At 38.9% G+C, this 19,761-nt stretch overlaps 2 protein-coding genes across 4 annotated transcripts in view; one reads left to right on the top strand and one right to left on the bottom strand.

Moving 5' to 3' along the window:
- TUBE1 (tubulin epsilon 1) overlaps positions 1–11,792 on the top strand; it is a 29,933-nt gene extending 18,141 nt beyond the window's left edge. Inside the window, exons 10-12 of the mRNA XM_074948261.1 lie at positions 864–1,004; positions 4,390–4,564; positions 7,651–11,792. Coding sequence (XP_074804362.1) covers positions 864–1,004; positions 4,390–4,564; positions 7,651–7,809 — 475 coding nt within the window. The 3' untranslated portion in view covers positions 7,810–11,792. The remainder of the gene's footprint in view (positions 1–863; positions 1,005–4,389; positions 4,565–7,650) is intronic.
- Positions 8,627–19,761, bottom strand: part of CCN6 (cellular communication network factor 6) — a 66,003-nt gene continuing 54,868 nt past the window's right edge. The window contains exons 1-6 of one of the 3 annotated variants that reach the window (XR_012638815.1): positions 18,561–18,697; positions 14,976–15,270; positions 14,240–14,482; positions 11,442–11,505; positions 10,601–10,794; positions 10,132–10,266 (exon numbers count right to left, since the gene is read on the bottom strand). Coding sequence is in view for 2 of the 3 variants with exons in the window: in XM_074948262.1 (XP_074804363.1) it covers positions 9,985–10,266; positions 10,601–10,794; positions 14,240–14,482; positions 14,976–15,270; positions 18,561–18,611 (1,065 nt within the window). In the remaining variant the exon portion in view is untranslated. Of the gene's footprint in view, positions 10,267–10,600; positions 10,795–11,441; positions 11,506–14,239; positions 14,483–14,975; positions 15,271–18,560; positions 18,698–19,761 lie in introns of those variants that run through there. The other 2 variants (XM_074948262.1, XM_074948263.1) reach the window with 2 other exon arrangements.

Below are 19,761 nucleotides of genomic sequence, written 5' to 3'. Positions count from 1 at the left end.
GTTGGTAGGGAATGGGGGACACATGCAGGGTAGCATTATGTTCTCAGCTCTTTTAATAGAGAGATTCTGGGTGAGGTAAGTGGTAGAGGACGCAGAGTGGGGACAAATTGTATACCTCGGGCACATGGAAGGGCAGCTTAAAGGAGTATACCGGGGACTGAAAGAAGGCATGAAGGTGACTTGTGAAAGTGGAGTCTTTTATCTACATTTAAAAACTTAACTTTCCAGGCATAAAGCTTTAAACTTTCTTTCCACCATCTACTTCTCGATATTATGCCCAGGTATAATTGTACCTTTCTTCCCAAGACTCCACCCCTTTATGAACTTTCCAGATCCTACGGTAGAGGAGCTTTACCACTTTGGGCCCTAAAAGATCTGTTCAACCATGGCTCTCCTTCCACAGATCACATAAGCCAATCCAATTTGAACTTGAAAAAAAAAAAGGAAATTTTTCCCAAAAGTGCCAAACAACTCCTTAAGAAATAAAGATGAAGTGTGGTTCAGTGGGTTCAGGTTGCATCAACTCTTGGACACGACTGGTATACTCAACACAAGTTACTGGCATGTACCTTACTCCCCTTTATCCACTATTTCTGACCTTGGTGTAACTTATATGCTAAAGTGCTCAAAGAAAAGAGAGCCAAGAAAAGCAAATAATATGTGGGCATAAGAAGATATAAGTTGAAATAGTTCATCCAGCTTGTGCTATTGTTTGAATATTCTTTTTGACTGTCTAATTTATACTTTAAAATAACAAGGAAGTGGATGAATTTCAGTTGTTCTTAAATTACAAGCTATAGGATTAGTGAAGAACTTCAACATGCTTAATAAAAGTAGGTAACAACCTTTTTTTCTTAATTTAGGTTGGATCAAATGTTTTCAGATGCTTTCAGTAAAGATCACCAGTTGATTCAAGCAGACCCAAAGCATAGCTTGTACCTTGCCTGTGCACTTCTGGTTCGAGGAAATGTACAGGTTTCAGACCTTCGCAGAAACATTGAAAGGTTTGATCTATTGTTTTAGCTTGTTTGTGCACAATACTTATTACAGAAGCTGTTGTCAAATGCTCACAGTGATATCCCTATTCATACAAAAAATTTCAACAATAAATTCAGCAAAAAGAGAAAAGTTTAGTTATAGGCACTTGAGAGAGGAAATGTTACTGACCAACAGAAAATAAGTGAAAGAGCTTAAAAATACTATTCTGTGCTTCCTAATGACATTTGTTAAGCTCTGTAAGTAGTGACCCTTTGTAAGCATCATTGGACCCTTTCCAAGCCAAATCAATTTGTGGTTATGATCAAGTGATTACCAAATAGTTATCTGCATACTATCAAAAACCTCCACCATTCTTATCATACACCTGTCATAAAGATGTTTGGTGAGAGAATGGTTCAGTTCATCTCCCAGTTTTCCCCCCTAAGCCTCACTCAACTCCAGGGGAAGCTAAACTTCATACACTTGATGTAATAAAGGCATTGTAATATTACCTTAACATGACAAAATCATTCAGAAGCACACCTAGTGATCTTTGATGATAGGCTTGGAAGGATTCATTTTTTTTATTGATAAATGTAGGTAAACATTGATTTCACCGTACATGCACAACCAGATGAAAAATATTTCTATTGGTAATTATTAGGGCTGTCAAACGATTTTAAAAAGTAATCGCAAGATTAAAATATTAATCATTATTATTCACCCTTTTAATTGCCCTATTAATAATAGACTACCAATACAAATTTATTATAAATATTTTGATGTTTTTCTACAATTTCAAATATATTGATTTCAGTTACAACACAGTATATGAAGTGTACAGTGCTCACTTTATATCATTATTTTTCATTAAAATATTTGCACTGTAAAAAGATAAACAAAAGAAATAGTATTTTTCAGTTCCCTCATACAAGTACTGTAGTGCAATCTCTTTATCGTGAAGTGCAACTTATAAATGTAGATTTGTTTTGTTACATAACTGCACTCAAAACAAAACTGGGTAAAATTTTAGAGCCTACAAGTTCACTCATTCCTACTTCTTGTTCAGCCAATCGCTAAGACAAATAAATTTGTTTACATTTACAGGAGATAATGCTGCCCGCTTCTTATTTACAGTGTCACCTGAAAGTGAGAACAGGCATTGGCATGGCACTTTTGTAGCCGGCATTGCACAGTATTTACGTGCCAGATATGCTAAACATTCATATGCCCCTTCATGCTTTGGCCAACATTCCAGAGGACTTGCTTCCATGCTGTTGACAGGTTCTACTCAATAACAATCCAAAGCAGTGTGGACTGACACACATTCATTTTCATCATCAGAGTCAGATGCCACCAACAGCAGGTTGATTTTATTTTTTGGTGGTTCTGGTTCTGTAGTTTTTGCGTTGTAGGGTTACTCTTTTAAGACTTCTGATGGCATGCTCCACACCTTGTCCCGCTCAGATTTTGGAAGGCACTTCAGATTCTTAAAACATGGGTTGAGTGCTGTAGAAATTTCTCACTGGTACCTTCTTTGTGTTTTGTCAAATCTGCAGTGAAAGTAGTCTTAAAACAAGTGTGCTGGGTCATCATTTGAGACTGATATTACATGAAATATATGGCAGAATGCAGGTGTAAAACAGAGCAGGGGACATACAATTCTCCCCCAAGGAGTTCAGTCACAAATTTAATTAACACATTTTTTTAACAAGCGTCATCAGCATGGAATCATGTCCTCTGGAATGGCGGCGGAAGCATGAAGGGGCGTTTTCAAATATATTTGAAAATGTAGAAAAACATGCACAAATATTTATAATTTTCAGTTTAACAGTGTGATTAAAAACTGTGATGAATCAGTTAATTTTTTTAATCGTGATTAATTTTTTTGAGTTAATTGTGTGAGTTAACTGTGATTAATTGACAGCCCTAGTAATAATCAAAATTTACAGGTAGGCAAAGTAAGACAAATGATGCTTGAAAACTTCTTAGAGTTTGATTTAAGGATATTTACTTTGTATATTTTGACATGTGATAGTGACAATTTGGGTTTTAGCAGTTATAAAGCTTTAACTTTTTTTTTCCAATCTCATCGGCTACTGTCATTAAATCTGAACTCCTCCATAATTTACAACAATTGTGCGATAAAAATTTTAAAATGCTTCAAACCCATAATTTTGTACAACTGTGATAATTTAAATCACTAAATATAAAAAATGCTTGAAAATAAATATCAATATCTGTCAAAGTTATTTTTAAAAACATTGAATTCTGCCAACCCTACTGAGAAGGTTAAAGGTCAGGCAGTATCCTCACAGCTTATCAAAATGGGTCTTCAGCTATATAAAAACATGGTACAAGCGATCCAAGTTAGACCCAGCTAGCTATATTAGAACTCATTCTGCTAGAGTTCAGTCAGCCTCTGCTACCAGATTGATGAATGTTCCTTACTGAAAATACGTAAGGCAGCCTCCTGGAGCTCAGTCAACTCATTCACAAGTCACTATTCATTGTAGAGGCTTCCAGATCAGATGCCCATTTTAGTAGGGCTGTCATTTTCAAGTAGGACTCCAGTACCCATCTTCAAGGAAACAATCACCAAGAATGAAATCTATGCGGACAATCACTGAAGGAAGAGTGGTTACTTTTTACCTTACAGCAACTGTGGTTCTTCGAGATGTGTTATCCACATGGACTTCAGGAGCCGTCCTCCTTCCCTTCTACTACAGAGTCCTCCTCTGAGATTCGTTATTGACAAAACAACTGAAGAATGGTTGGGCTTGCTCTGCCCTTTATGCCCTCGGGTGCTGAGGTGCAAGGACATCTAAGGCACAGGGGCAGCCCCAAGACAAAGGAATCCAATCTTGTGCATGTGCCCCAAGAGTGTAATCCATGTGGACAACACGTCTTGAAGAACCACTGTTACTGGGAGATAAGTAACTGTCCTTTCTTCCAGCACCAGCGAATAGCCTATATGATATGTCAACAAACTTAAGAATATGCTGTCTATGGTGTCTATTGTATTACACTGTGTCTGACTAGTTTTGGCTGCCGGTAGGCTTCCCCTTTTTTATGGAAAACAAACTGAGTGAAGTGCCTTATGATACAAGTCCCATGAAGGTAGCTTTCTATTTAATACTGAAATATAAAATAAACTCACAGATTATTATTAAAATTAGTGTTCTCCTGTGGTTTTTAAGGTTACATTAATTAAGATGCTAATTCCACGTTATAAAATCTAAGAGTTATGCCAAATGCTAATTATAATGGCTTTTTTCTTCCTGAAATTTTATATGCAGGTACCCTTGAGATTTCTTGTTTTAGCAAAGTAAACAGAACTGTTAACACTGTGCAATGTACTGTACCTCTTTGCTTGCTTGCTTATTTTAGCTATGAATGTATATATTGCAGGTTGAAGCCTTCCCTTCATTTTGTCTCATGGAATCAAGAAGGCTGGAAAACTGGCTTATGTTCAGTACCTCCTGTGGGCCATTCTCACTCACTGTTGGCATTAGCAAACAATACTTGTGTGAAACCAACCTTTACAGAGCTCAAAGACAGATTCATGAAGCTCTACAAGAAAAAGGTACGATGAAAAGCAGCATAACATCCCAGTGTACTTTAAAGTAGCAGTAGTCTCTTCTAAGATTTTATTTTTTTGAGAAGTGGAGGAGAAAAGCAAATTTCAGTGCAAGCTGTAACAAGATATTGCTTTAATATAGATACAATAGACTTTGCACTCCGAATGCAAAGCAGTACTGGGAACCTACCTTTTCTGATAACAATGCGTTACCTTTTTTTTTTTTTTATTAATATTCCTCTACCAACAGAATGAGTGTCTTGATAACACATCTGTCTGAATTGCACCCCACCGGTATAGCTGAGAGCATGCTACAAAGGTGTAGCACTTCTAAATATATCTAAAAACACTTTAATTAAGCCTGGCTGTTTGTCATGGCAAAGGAACTGGAAAAGCTGCAGCTTTGTCAAAGCAAAAGATAGAAACATTTACTAAGTTATAGCTCATAGGTTGGGGTTTTTTTAATGTTTGTCATTATAAGTCCTGTGCTATTGAGCAACAAAAATTGTTTAAAAACCTTTAAGTTTTTAACACCAGTACTCTAACTCACTGTATCAAACTTGTAAAATCCAATGAAGCTGTCATGTAACACAGACTGAGACTTCAGTTTTGTCATGAAAGTCATGGCTGTGGCAAACATACAGCCTTAGCTAAAATGCAGGTGGTGCTTAAGTTAACTAAAACTAAGTTGGGCAGATAACCTAATATAGGTTTCTTTTCCTTTCAGTCTTTTCTTGGGTTAACAGGATATTCTAAAACAGTGGCTCTCAACCTTTCCAGACTACTGTGCCCCTTTCAGGAATCTGACTTGTCTTGTGTACCCCCAAGTTACACCTCGCTTAAAAACTACTTGCTTACAAAACCAGACATAAAAATACAAGTGTGTCACAGCACACTTACTGAAAAAATGTTTACTTTCTCATTTTTACCATATAATTATAAAATAAATCAGTCGGAATATATTGTACTTACATTTCAGTGTATAGAGCAGTATAAACAAGTCGTTGTCTGTATGAAATTTTAGTTTTTGCTGACTTCACTAGTGCTTTTTATGTAGCCTGTTGTAAAACCAGCAAATATCTAGATGAGTTGATGCACCCCCCTGGAAGACCTCTGCACACCCCAGGGATACGTGTACCCCTGGCTGAGAACCACTGTTCTAAAACATTATTGGAAGTTCAGAGTTTTTAAAGGGAACCTAAAAAGTGGGAAGATTAACTTTAGGGCATGCCTACACTATAGGTGCTAGAGCTGTTGATGCTTCCTATGTGGACTGAAGGAGGTTTTCTGTTAATATAAATGATCCACCTTCCAGTGCCCAAGCAGCTATATGGATGTAGTTGCATTTACACCGGGGAGTTAAATCAGCTTAACAATGGCGCTCCGGGTTTGAATTTTTCACATACCTGAGCGAGGTAGCTAGGTTGTAGTTAGCTACATTTTAAGTGTAGTCTAGGCTAAACACTAATGTCAGTGAATTCCAGACACCGCAGCCCACCACAATTGCCTGCCTGCCTGCTTTGATGGGCCCTCTAAAGGTTGGTGGTAGATAAACATAAGCACTGACTTTCTAGCCTGGGGGAGTCGTCATTGTGCGCTCCCAATCCTGGGCTTCTCCAAGGGCCAGAGAGGCCCTCAGCGTAATGTAGGCAGCCCTGAGGACTTGTCTAAATTACAGCAGCTTCCCCAGATTATCCTATGGACTGCTGCGCTGCCCAGAATTTCTGCAGCATACAGCACTGCTCCACCCACCCCCAGACTACACCAAAACTTTCAAGGGAAGTCATGGGAGGCCGCCTTTCCCAGACAGAACCAGGGTTATTAGGGCTTCTTTATGTGCTGTGGCCCTTTTGCCTGTCACAAATGGGCTGGAGGAGGGATGAGGGCTTTGCCCAAGGTTCAAGATGCGGTCTCTAAAGTAGCCAGGATTTAGGCCCTTAAAGACTTTTGAAAATAATAGTGTTGTGAACCACTTGCCACTTCAGAAGCAGCCAACAGTCAGTCAAACCAAGGAGTAAAAATGCTGCTGCATTCTGAACAAGTGGCAAATAGTTGAGAAGCTCTGCTGTAAACTCTGCTAATCAGGAATTACAATAATAAAGCATTTATTGCCTTCATTCCATTACTACCTTGATAACTTGCGACACTGGAAAAAACACTTGAACCGCAACTGGCACGTGGCTTTCAATATACAGGGCTTGGTCAGAAGTGACACTAAGGGCTTGCCTACACTGTGCCATAGTGCGGCATATTGGGGCGTGAATTGCAAAGTGTACCAAAGTGTTTTTGCACTAACTGCCCCATATGGATGCTGCTGGCCAAACTAGTTTGTGTTCTCTGTTGGGACTATGTTAACGTGAACTAGATACTTCTTAAGTTCATGCCAGCAACATCCACACAACTCTTCGTGTGTGCAACTCTCTGGTATGTTCTGCAGTTCACACCCCCAACAGTCCACACTGCAGTGCAGTGTAGACACAGCCTAAGATTCTTAACTACGTACTGGGGAATCGTTTCACAAAGGAAAAGTCTTCATGGCCTTTATTTAGAGTAAGCCAGGATGGAGGATGAGGTATGTGACTGATCTGGCTGGCGGTATCGTTCAAGATCCCCTCCCTACTCACCCAAAGAGAATTAGATCAACCGAGCTACATCACTCAGGGCTGTGGAAAAAATTCATGCCCTGAGCGCTGTCGCTACGTTGACCTAACCCCCGGTACAGATGCAGCTAGGTCAACAGAAGAATTCTTCCATCAACCTAGCTACCACCTCTCGGACAGGTGGCTTAACTACCCCAATGGAAAAACCCCTCCCATCGATGGGGGAAAAGTCTACAGCAGCACAGCTATGGCACTGTAGTGGTGTCGTCGTCGTAGCTGTAGTGTGGGCATGCCCCAGAGTATTGCAGCAGGAAGTTGCTAAGTAGCATTTCAGCAAAGGATATAGTGAATCCAGACAGTCTTTCAATCTATTCATGATAGTGCTTGTTGTCCCCTTTCAAGGCAGGCTAAACAATAATGTATATTGAGCTAGATTAATCTGACTCCTGGTGCACAGAAAAGGATATAGTTAATCTGTGTATATTCTTACAGGCTCACCTTCACCATTACTTGCGCGTTGATGGGATGGAGCAAAGCTGCTTCTCCGAAGCCATATCATCCTTGTCAGACCTAATAGAGGAGTATAACCAGCTAGATGCCACTAAAGGTGCACCTAGAACAGATCCCTCAAGACTGAAGATAGCTACGTAACAGAGGAAGAATTGCTGTTATTTGGAGAACAGCGAACCGCCTAAGCTAACTGGATGGTTTGTGAAGCACCTAGGACTAATTATTCCACAGGGATCCTGGTACTGTCACTCTCCAGGCTGGCCGGGAGTGTTGTATCAAGTGCTCAGCCTGTGGAAAAGGGACCAGCATATATTGCACGCTAGCGGAGTAAATAGTGATGACGTCTGCCAGGAGGAGAGAGGGGAGGAATTATAACAGGCCAAAATGGAGTTGGTGAACTCCTTAGACCAACTTAAGCTAAATTAAATTGATCCCTGCTTTGGAGAAAAGAGTCCCCTTTGGTATAAGATACACGAGGGAAGTGAAATCCTACATTCCCTTTTCTGCAATGAAAGGAGGCATCTGGTGAGTCTTGTTTCTGAAGTTCCGAATATCCTAGAAAATTTATTTCCAAAATGACGGTCTAAGATGTGTGTCACTATTCACAACTTAGTGTTGCTTCGTCATTGTATTTAGATGTAATTGAACTAAAATTTTCCAAGTTGATATCAAAACTGGCAATATCAAGAATAATTTGGGAAAACGATTGCATCAAGTACAATACTAATATATTGTATAATGATTCACCTTTCATGAACTGTAGGTTGCACTAATGTTGGTTTATGTACTGATGAGGATAAGAGGCTAGCATAGTATGTTGCCTCTTTATCCAATAGCTGTGATCATACGTACATATGATATGGATTGTTTGGAGAATGAAGATTATATTTTAAAAGAACCTAATTAAAATAGAAGCATATTTTAAATTAAAGAGATTTTTATATTATGATCAGATTATATTTATAAACAGTTGTCTTAATAACAACTCCTATGTTTTTGCAGAAGAAAATATACAGATGTTCAGAATTTGTCTGCCAACCTGACTCTCTTGTCTTAAAACTGCATTAAGCCACTACAAATGGACCCATAAAATGACATTTTTTTTTAATTACACGTTTCTTTCAAGAGCGCTTCGGTGGCGGTATGACCAGACACAATAGTATTAGTTCTAATTTTCAATGTATGAGGCCAGAAATACACAAGACAAATATTTGTAGAGGCAATTCTTATTAGGTTGAAAGCATTTTGAAAGTCACTCCGGTGAAACAACTTACCTATAGAACACTATAAATGTGCTTGGCACTTTATGACAAAAAACATAGGGTAAAATCCTATCCCCACTGAAGTCACGGGGAGTTTTGCCATAGACTTCAATGAGGCCAGGACTTCACCCATGGTCCCTACCCCAAGGATCTTGCAGTCTAGGTTAAATAAGATACAAAATAGCATGGAGAGAGAACAGAAATGAAGGTGGGACCAGTATAAGATCAGTAGGTTACTTTTCATTGTATACGTAGTGTTTTTGTTTTTGTTTGCATGTCATGAGTGGGGGAAAATAAAGAAATGGCAAATTGTATACATTTTAAAATTAAAACCTAGAAAAATGGTTCACTGGGGATGAAGTGAATTAACCTACGTCTTGACAAATATGTTTTCATTTGTACTTGTGCAAATATAATGTTTCTTATTCACTGCATTTGGAGAAATGTAAAATATAAGAATTGGTGAACAAACCAAACTGAGCTTAAAATTTATTTGTAGTTGTATGCTACAATATGTAATGTTTTTTTCTAACTCACAAAAGATCAATCTTTTTTTTCTAATGCTGTGTCAGTGTAGCTGTAAGAATATCTGTCTTGTGGATCAAGAATGATAGATCAGATGTTATAGCAAAAAAAGTTAAGATTCCTTTTTCTACTAAGTTACTTGGATGTTTAATTAATTTAAACTTGCATGTTTGTTGAAGATGAGGGAAGACACCTATTTCTAGGAGTTTTTTGTGTCTATATGGAGCAAACTCACCCCTGCATTCCTGTAGATTTTTTTAAATTACAAAAGTTTTCCCTCCATGACTGTCCCTATGTTAGCTAGACTTGTACCTCAAAGGTATACTCACGTTTCAAACAATTTAATTCTTACGTGTTTTGAGTGTCTTGTTTTACATACATAGATGTTGTTCTTAAACCATGTTCTCAGGGTATTTAACAGAAGAATGCCAACAAGTTTGGTTTCAGTGGAAGGGTCTTCTCTTTAGCTAACTCTTCAAACTATGAGCATGCTGCCATCCTGATGATACACTGCTGTCCATGTTGTAAGTTATAATAACTTGAGTCCAGAAAATATATCTCCTGGATCACTACAAATCCTCTGACAAACACAAGATGTGATCCACATCATCTTCCACTTAAAGGAGCCTTCTTTGGGGCAGTCAAACTGTACAATGATCATTTTGGATTTGTTAGGTATGCAACATCTCTTGTCCAGACACACACCACAGAAAGTAGGTTTGTAGCTTTTTGTGCTTGAGCATCCAGAAAAGGCTAGCTTCTCTGCTTTGGAAGGCTGGAATGTTGGCTGACATGTTTTTCCTTTTGGAATCTTAAATGTAAAACAAAACAAAGCTTGAAACTTCACATGAAAAAAACCAACAGAACAAACAACAAAGGTTCTTATGCATTTAAATAGCGATAGCATTTGAAACACTACTTTTTTTTAAAGCTGTCTTACTTTTCTTTGTACCAGTCAGAGACTGAGATTTATTTTTTTAAAGTAATAAAACAGCAGGCTACCATAATAATCCTCAGATTTGTGGCTTTCTTTAAAATTATACTTCTGTAGTTCACTGCTACATGATAAAGACAAGATCAATCTTGTATTTCAGGAAGGCTCACATATCGGAGATAATGGAAAGCCATTTTGCACCACAGTTTACCTTTATAGTCTTCAATATATTGGTCTGACAAGGTTGAATGAAACACAACCTCTCTTCTTTTCTCATTTCACATTTACTGTTTTCATTGGTCACCCTGTTGGATATACCTATGCCACAGGTTCTGGAACAAGGTGTCCAAGAAGTTGCCTGTACTAAGCACTTCTCCTTCAAAACAAGTGGTAGACTTCTGTAAACTGAGAGACAGAGCAATATATTATATGTTGCAACACAGCAAGATAGGCTATTTTTAAAAGTTCTGTGTCTAAAGTAGCATTAATTGAAAGCAATTAGCATTTGATTTCTGTTCATGTGGTTTCTCTCGTAGGTAGATCTAAAAGGCTGAGGCTGAGATGTGCAAAGCTGCCTAAGAAATTTGGACACCAGTTTCCATTCAAATTGGAATTTGACATCCAAATCTCTGAGATGGCTTTGAAAATCTCAGCGTGACTGTATGTTCTATGACCCTCCAGATTAATATTATGGGAACCCAAAATCCCTTCTGAAGAACTGTTATGAAACATCCAGAGTAGTGAAGAACACATTTTAAAAACTTCTTAAACTGCAGACCAAGTGTAGCTGTGAAAAGTTATATGAACCTATGTAAATCTTTTGATATGTAACTTTTTTTTTTTAATGTCAGGAATGATTTTTTTCCAGTCATTTCTAAATATCTGATGCTAATAAATCGAATCCCCTACCTAATAGGAGTGCAAATAAGTAAAGGTATAAAATAAGATTTTAAAATCACTGTGGCAAATCTTGGTGAAATACTCAAGAAGGGCTCATAGGGTTTGAAATCTGCACATGTAGTTAAGAGGGTAGGGCAGAATTATGAGGGTACCTGGAAGGTAGACAGCAGGTTAAAGATCTCAGTGCAGGAAGCAGATTAAAAGCCTGGCACAGATCTGCAATAAATAAAGGGAGGTTACATAGTTGCTCATATGTAGTACATTTTCTACGTATGATATAGATACTGTTTTCGTTTAGGAATTAGCTAAACAGAAAATGCTTAAGGAAAGCAGGAAAACTGAAAGAACAGTAAAAGCAATAAAATTAAGCTCAGCATTTGCTACCAGCATTAACAGAAGGAAGGAAAGAATTAAAACTATCTTAGAGCTAACAAGCCACTGCATGACTTCATGCAAACTATGCACAAATTGAATTTAAACTATAGATTATTATATTATGTTAAGGAGAGAACATCATTTTTTTTAAACAATTTTTCAGGTTTTCTCTGAGAGGAAAAAAGAGCATTTTTCCTACCAAGGATTCCTACTCCATTTTGTTTTTGTCCCTTCCCTCTTCCTCACTTTCCACGTTGTCTCCCTGTTCTTGTTTGGGTCATGCCTCAATCTTAATCAGTATTGTAAAGTGCTATGTACATCTCTGGTGCTTCAGATGTAATAAATAAGGCCTTCACATAGTACAGACCTTCAGTTTATTCAGGGAGTGCTAAGTGGTACTTCTCTTCCAAGAGCTCTTGCTTCCAGGTTCAAATCTGTGCCACTGCGCAATGCAGAATTTTGCAGAAATTAATGTTGTGTGTGCAGAATTTCCTTTTTCCCCCCACAGAAATGGGCTGCAGAGATGTTGGCCTCCACTAGGGACCATTGGACCTCGCAGAGCCCAGCTCGCAAATGGAAGACAAGGCTGGGTAAGGGGGAGGGAACTGGAGGATTCCCAGCAGCTGCAGTTCCCAACGTTCCCTGAAGGAAGGAGGTGGCGTGCAGGAAACTCTGTGCAAGCCTGGGACCTAGTATCAGGTTGTTTCTCCCTCTGGATCCCTAGGCTCTAGGAGGGTAGGGGTTGAGAGTACCTGGGCTATGGGGGGGCCTGCAGCTGGCCTTTGGAGGGTAGGAGGTGTGAGTGTCTGGGCTGGGGGCACCCGATGCTGGGCTCTGAGAGGAGAGGGATGTGAGTGTCTGGCCTCCTGGCTGGGCTCTAGGGGGGTAGGGGGCAGAGAAACAACTGGGTTGTCATAGGGGTTTCTTTAACTCTCTACTCCTAGGGGAATTTTTGTGTGTCTGTACTGTTACAGACATAATTGCTCACAGGTATTTTGAAATAAATTACCAAAATAATTGAAATGGGCGTGATTATATTGTGTTATTTTCACAAATAAAATGTGAAGAATTTTGCAGAATTTTAAAATATTGTGTGCAGAATTTTTAATTTTTTGGCACAGAATTCCTCCAGAAATAGATTATTAATCCAGGTCCTCAGATGGTCATGCTGAGGGTTAACAATAAATTTAATTTAATTTTTTGAGTCCATCACTATGCAGTGATTCATTGTTGGCTTGGGTCTATAAAATCATGGTTTGAAACCTAAGATGAATAGGCATGTGACCCACAAAGTTCATTTTTTAAATCAAAGGAAATTTTTATTTAGATTTAAATGTCTACCAGGAGTTTGTAACCCAAATATTGTAACATCATGGTAATACATGAAAACCAGAAAGTGAAACTAGACATGTAAATAAACTTGACTAGTCTATTTGCATTCAACATGTGTAGCATGTGTACCAGCATGTGTAGCAACCAGTGATCCTTCCCATCCCCTGCAAACATGGGGTTGGAGTGCTCAGCCCTGTGAACTGAGAGCCAACTAGGGAAGCAGTTGCTTTGCAGTGCTTTCTCATTGTGTTCCACGGTTTATCCAAATTTCTGAAGTCATAGCAAGCACTGAAGTGTTGCTCTTCATTCTCAGTAAAAATGATTGAAAAGGCACCTTAAGATTTCTATTGTATTAAGGTGCTAGGAAGAAGCAACTTCTTGTTGCTGTGCAGGTATATAAAATTATAATTTCAGTTTATTATTACATTTTAATTGGTTTAAATGATTTGGTATCAGATATTCCAGATGGTTGTCTCTCCTCGGTTAAATTAATAACATTCTCTAAAAGTGTGCAGTTCATTCATTTGGACTCGGTTGCTTTTCTGAGTGCCTTTCCTACTGTGTATGGTTTTATTCCCAGCTTTGGATAAATTCTGTAAAAAGGAATTGCTATCCTTCACGTCTGGTCTAAGTATCAAATTTACCGTTTTGATGTAGGATGAGTTTCCATTTTTAGGATAGCTTGCATAAGCACTTGAACTTCTTGGAAGCTTGTCCAAACCGAATTCCAGGTTTTGTGAAGTTAACCACCAGCACATGTGTATAAATTTGCTATAGCCTGGGCTGGCTCGCTTGCTTGCATGCGCCTTCCTATATATCTGCAATACTTGAATCTGGTTTGTTCTTGAGCCTTGGGCTACCCTTAGATTTATTTTATTCTCCTTCTCATCCTAGAAGCAGAGGACAAACGATTTAACCAGGAAATAGCAATTATAATTTGAGCCTGATAATATTGAGTAGTTTAGAAGCCAGAAAATTATAAATTGCTTCGTATTCTTATAGACTGAATCCAAGATAGAGAAAGAGGTTGGTTTTTTGCCCCCCTTGCAATGACTGAGATTTTGTCAATAACCAACCAGGCTCTCGGAGCCAAATCTAGAATTCTCCATTTTCTATTGAGAAGAAGGTCCCTAAAAGATGTCGGTAAATAGAATATTGACCCATTTGTTCTTTTTTTAAAATAAATGTGTAGTTTAAAAATTTACCATGTACGAAAATCGTTTACCATTCTAGTCATGCACACCTGGCATTAATCTGTAGCCCGTTGATTGTAGCTGTTTCTGTTGTCCAGGGCCACAGCTGGAACGTCCAGACGTTTTTCTGCCCTTGACCATGACACACTGACTTGCTGCTGCCTTTGAGGTGAACACAGGGGTACATCCAATTGCACCACTAACACAGAGACACTTATAAAGTGGGGTAGGCTGGAAGGCCTGGCCATTGACATAATAGACTCCATTGAGCTCACATCCGACTGCTATCGTATCTGAAAATGGTAAAGAGCAGAATTACTAACCCAGCTACAAGCTATAAAATGCAGTTAATGGATACCAAATGGTAAGGCGAGATCATCCTTTCCTACTCCAATTACCTGCAGTGTATACTGCATCCAGTACTTCTATGGATGAAGTTCTGCAGATGTAAGAGGAGAGTTCTGCCCTTTCCCACCCAAACACAACTTTTATCTGTGAGAAATTCTACTTATTGGCTGCTTTGTTTCAACCCAGTCACAAATGCATCCATAAATAATGGACCACTTTGACTGATGTGTAAAATGATGTAGCAGTGACACCCTAAACATACTTATTTACACATCAGTAAATGAGTGAGTGTAAGGAAATCTAAATTGGTGTAATTTACAGGCAAGGAACTATGCAGCCCAAACTAAAAGACTTTTTTTTTCTTTTGAGTCAGACTATAAAAAGCCATGCTTATCACCCCCTGAAGTTTCAAGAATAGGACGTGAAAGAGTAACTTACATGCACACACTCCTGTTTCATACCTAGGCCTGTCTGCAGAGTAATCACAGTAAAGCCCTTTGTGAGGGTCACAGGTATCTGCTTCATTACAGATCTCTCCGGCCTGCTTGGCACAGATTTTACAACATCCACAACCATCCTTTACCAGGCTCACTCCAGGGGTGCAGGTTGGCACATGGGGGCATTTGCATGGCCAGTGACAAAATTCTTTACGCTGATGTACCTCACTGGCTTCTGCAGATTTTTCCCCAGGCTTCACTTCTAGTTGTCCATTGCCTTGTGCCCTGCAGAAAAACTTACATATGGTTGGACTTTTGAGGGCTGGGTTACTTTAAGCATGGTTAGTACATAAACTTTAGTAAGGATGAAGGAAGTGAGTTTCATAAAGCCACTAAAGCTTTTGTAAAAATTCACAAGATGAAAAAGTGAGGTAGTACATGAGAAACAAAGGACCAAATTCACCACTAACTTAGCACATTTGGAGTGTTACACCAACAGTGAATCTGACCTACTGTTTATTTCAAAGAAAATTAATCTCTCTCTTCTTTCAACAAAATAAAACTTTTAGTGTAGTTAGAGTCAGGACAAGGTTTTAAATTTGGTATTGTAGGGTTTCACACTATTGATGATGATGATATACCAAATGTACTCAGCCCTAATCTATAGACTGTATCTGTCAGCCCTACAAATTCACTCTGGTATCTGGAAGCCAAGTGATGTTCTTTCTGCCACTTACATTGGCACAAATATTTGAAAATTTGGCACTCACAGCTTACTTGATAATTGGGTTGTTGGTGTGCGAAGGAACAGAAGACAGGTCACTTTTCCATTGTTGTGTTGGCTTTGCTGTGCTAGCGTTGTAGGGTGCTGATCTTGCAAACAGGTACACATGTGAGCAGTTCCACTGAGTTTCGTGGATTTGTTCACGTGCATAAATTTACTCACATGAGTGTTTGCAGGATCTAGGGCTTAAGCAGGAAAGAGATCTTAACAGACTGGTGGCAGCACTGAGATGACAAGATGGTAGTCTGACCTAAAGCAAAAGTCCTGTGAGTCTCATGATTCTGCATCTACAGAATTCTCCAGGCAGTCTAGCTCCTGCTTCAGAATTTAAGTCTTCACTTTAAAGGAAAACTGGTTCTAGCCCGTGATTGAATAGAGAACCTTCCAGAAATGAGCTATTAGTGATTTTTCTGAAGTCCACAGTGAGCCTGAAACAATGTTTCCGAGAGCAGAGTATTGCTTCTGTTTATTTCAGTGGCGTATTAATGCTCAAACATAATGACAATTTAAGACCAGTGAAATAGTTAGGGTTGACATTTAAATAAAAACCTAGACCTTAATGTGCTTATTTAGCAGTGGTGAATAGATTGATATGGGGAAAGGACCCATAGAGCAGCTAATAGTTCCCATGCTCTAATGGGTTTGGGAACAAGGAGTACTAGCAGCTCTACCAGTGTAGCTTAAAGAAACCTGCAACCTTGCCCATTAAGAGGCAGGGAAAGAGAAGATACAGGCATTCTCCACTGACAAAAGCCTCAGCTATCACATAGGTGCCAAAAACCTGATCCATCTTCCACATTTTTCTGAGTACTTAAGGACCCAGCTAAATGCTATCAGCTTCTCTCTCTTTCTCCAAACAAATTCTGCAGTGCAGTACTGTCCAGTCAGTAAAAACAACCTTTGGCAGACTATGGAAGACTATTGTACTAGATATATTATTCATTTTCCTTTTTAATTCAATACAAATTCCCAACTTTAAACTGGAAGTTGCTGCAGAACTCTGCTTTGCATGCCACAACAACCAGCCACGTAACTGAATTCCAGTTCACCATAGGGAATAGGGGATCTTCCGAATGGGGTTTTTCCCCTCTGATTTTCATATTTATCCTAATTTTTCTAGCGATGATAATCATTTTTCAAGCATTCCACCATACTTTGAGGTTTATAAGCTGTACAGTTTTACTGGGTTCCAACATATGGCTTCCATGGTCACTTGACTAGAACTATTTTTTAAGATCCGCACCTGTTCACAGAATCAACCACTATGGGAGCTGAAATATTATTCCATGCCTCACAACAGGCTCTGCAATGCACCAGGCGCAGGTTAATACATGCGGTGTTTTTAATCATTCCATTATTTATTTTCATTCAATCGCCACACAAACATAGTAGTAATATGACAAATCACTAGCTCTTATAACTGATTTTTTTAAGGAACGGCTTTATGTTAACCTTTCAACCAGCCATAAAAATTAGCTTAATCTGTACTTCGGGTGCCAGTTGTTACAGCTTTTTAAAGTTTGTGCCTCTAGAAGAAGGATGTGGGGTAAACAGGTGCTCTTAAACATTTATCAGTATAAGTGACGGGATGGTTACTTTAGGAAACTCCCATCAGCACAGCTCAACATTTGCTGAAATCTTTTCCCCCAAAATATTATCTTCCTTGTAAAAATTTGGGTAGGGTCTGAACTACACACTGTGGTATTGTCTGTGTGACTGAAATCAGGCATCTCGTTTCAAAATGGATCTGTGTGCTCTTAACAGAATTCCTTCATAAGCTGTGGGTCAGCAAATATTGCTTACATTAATGCAGTTATTTAAGCTATTGTATTATAAGTCAGAATGTACTTTGAACCTGCAGAGCTCTACCTAAACAAAACAAAAGAAAGAGAGGACAACTCAGAGGTGTGACGCTTCACAGCAAGAAAAACAAATCATGAGAAAACAGCCTGTGGTTGAGTTAACTCTGCTGCCACTGAATAACACTGTTTACTTGAAAAATCTTCAACGGTCTATCAAGTTAGGATAAAAATGTAAAGCCTGCCTGTAAAGTTGACAAACCAAATATTTTATGATTCTTCCTTCCCTAGCCTACTATAACAATTGTGTCCACATCACACAAACCCGCGCACATATTTTGCCAATCCTATGGGCAGATTCAAAAAGGAGACCATTGTGTGGAAATCTCTTGATGGGTGGGTGGGTGGTTGGTTGGTTGGTTGTTTTTTAAGATTAAGCAAATTATGTATGAGGTAGGTAAATTAATACCAAAGCATAATTGTTTTGAAAACTGTCCACTTGGAGATTTAACTTCATCACTAGAAGAGGAAAAAACACATTTGCAAGGTATTTTTTTTAATGGAATTGGACTTTGAAACTGGAGTAAATAGAGCAGAATTTCTTTGTTGTTAAAACAGTTTAATAACACCAGAGCTCCTTGCTAATTTGCAAAACTAGCTCATGGAGCCCTAGAGCCAGATCAGTGCACGTACCTGGAATATGAATGAGGGAAAGATGTTTACTTACTTTGTGTCAGACAAGAATTTGCACTCAGAAAAAAGAGAGCGAGAGAGTTGAAGTCACTGAGAATTTAAAATTTTTTAGCAATGAACTGAAGTGAGAGGAAAATATCAAAATTGTGACTGTACAATGAATAAGCTGCAAATAAACTTGTACATGGTAGTAAAAAAATGGCTTCCTATTCTGCACATAGCATTTGCTTGAGTGAATTTTATGTTGTCATGAAGCAAATAAAAGTTTTAACCACTCGAGGGAGAAAAAAAATCTTTCAAGAAAACTTACCTGTTGCATATAAATGATGGTGAGGAGAGTGGGAATGAGGAGCCACTGCATGTTCCTGAAGACTCAGAAGTGAAAGAGAGAGATAGAGAACAGGCTGAGCTGTGTCAGAGTGAGCACTGTACACAAAGCTCTCCCTTGTCTCCTCTGCAAATCCTTCTTTCCTCAGCACATGCAAGAACACACACACATTCATACTTGAAATCCTTCACTTCATACATAACTAGTTTCATGCTCAGACTTTCAACTGGTCTCTTTCATTTTTTTTGAGCCACTTTCCAGGATATGTTTTCACACCCTGTTCAGCGCCAGAAAGCTGTTCCTGCAGATTCCACTGTCTTAACTGAGGTCGGCTTGGGCAAACTTCTGATTGGTGAAGTTAACTGCTGGGAGCATGTAGGTTGTTTTTTTTTTTTACCTTGTATTTAAATCCTTATTGCATGGATGTTATGATCATTTTAAAAGGACAGAGTCCCAGTAATATATTTTCTTGAAGCAGTACAAGCAGCGTTCCTCAAATTTAGAGGCCTGATCCTCTAGGATGCACAACCCCTAATGGGGTCAGACCATAAGAGATGGAAATATCAAAATGTATAGTACATGTTACACAGTGTACCATGCACAATGCCAGTGGGGCTATTGCACTGTTTATTTAGTGGGATAGTGATGGGGAAACTGGCACTCTGATCTGTGCATTTCCCTCTGTAGACCAGCTGCCAATGTTTTAATTACTCTGTCTACACTAGAGACGAACAAATTTATTTGAGCATAAGCTTTCATGAGCTACAGCGAAAGCTTATGCTCAAATAAATTTGTTAGTCTCTAAGGTGCCACAAGTCCTCCTTTTCTTTTTGCGGATACAGACTAACACGGCTACTACTCTGAAATCTGTTTACACTGTAATCTAATTAAGCATTGTGATGCTGAGTGTCACTGCACCTAACTTTTAGGCATCTAGCAAATCACAGAAACAATACTGCGATCCACAGAGCCTGAGTTAAGCACCTAGGCACCCCACACAATGAATGGGGAGAGAACAACTTAGAATGAGATCCACAAAAGCCAGCACACTGTGGGGGAGCTGCCTAATGAGAGATGCCCAGGAGAGGGGTATGTCCTAGGCCCCGCCTCTCTGACAGAGATAGGCACCTAAGTCCAGGTTGTAGAGAGGCACCTATCTCTGCTTGGGATATACAAATCCCAA

The sequence above is a fragment of the Natator depressus genome, chromosome 3, assembly GCF_965152275.1.
Source record: "Natator depressus isolate rNatDep1 chromosome 3, rNatDep2.hap1, whole genome shotgun sequence".
NCBI lineage: Eukaryota > Metazoa > Chordata > Testudines > Cheloniidae > Natator > Natator depressus.
This window is presented reverse-complemented; position numbering and strand designations above follow the sequence as displayed.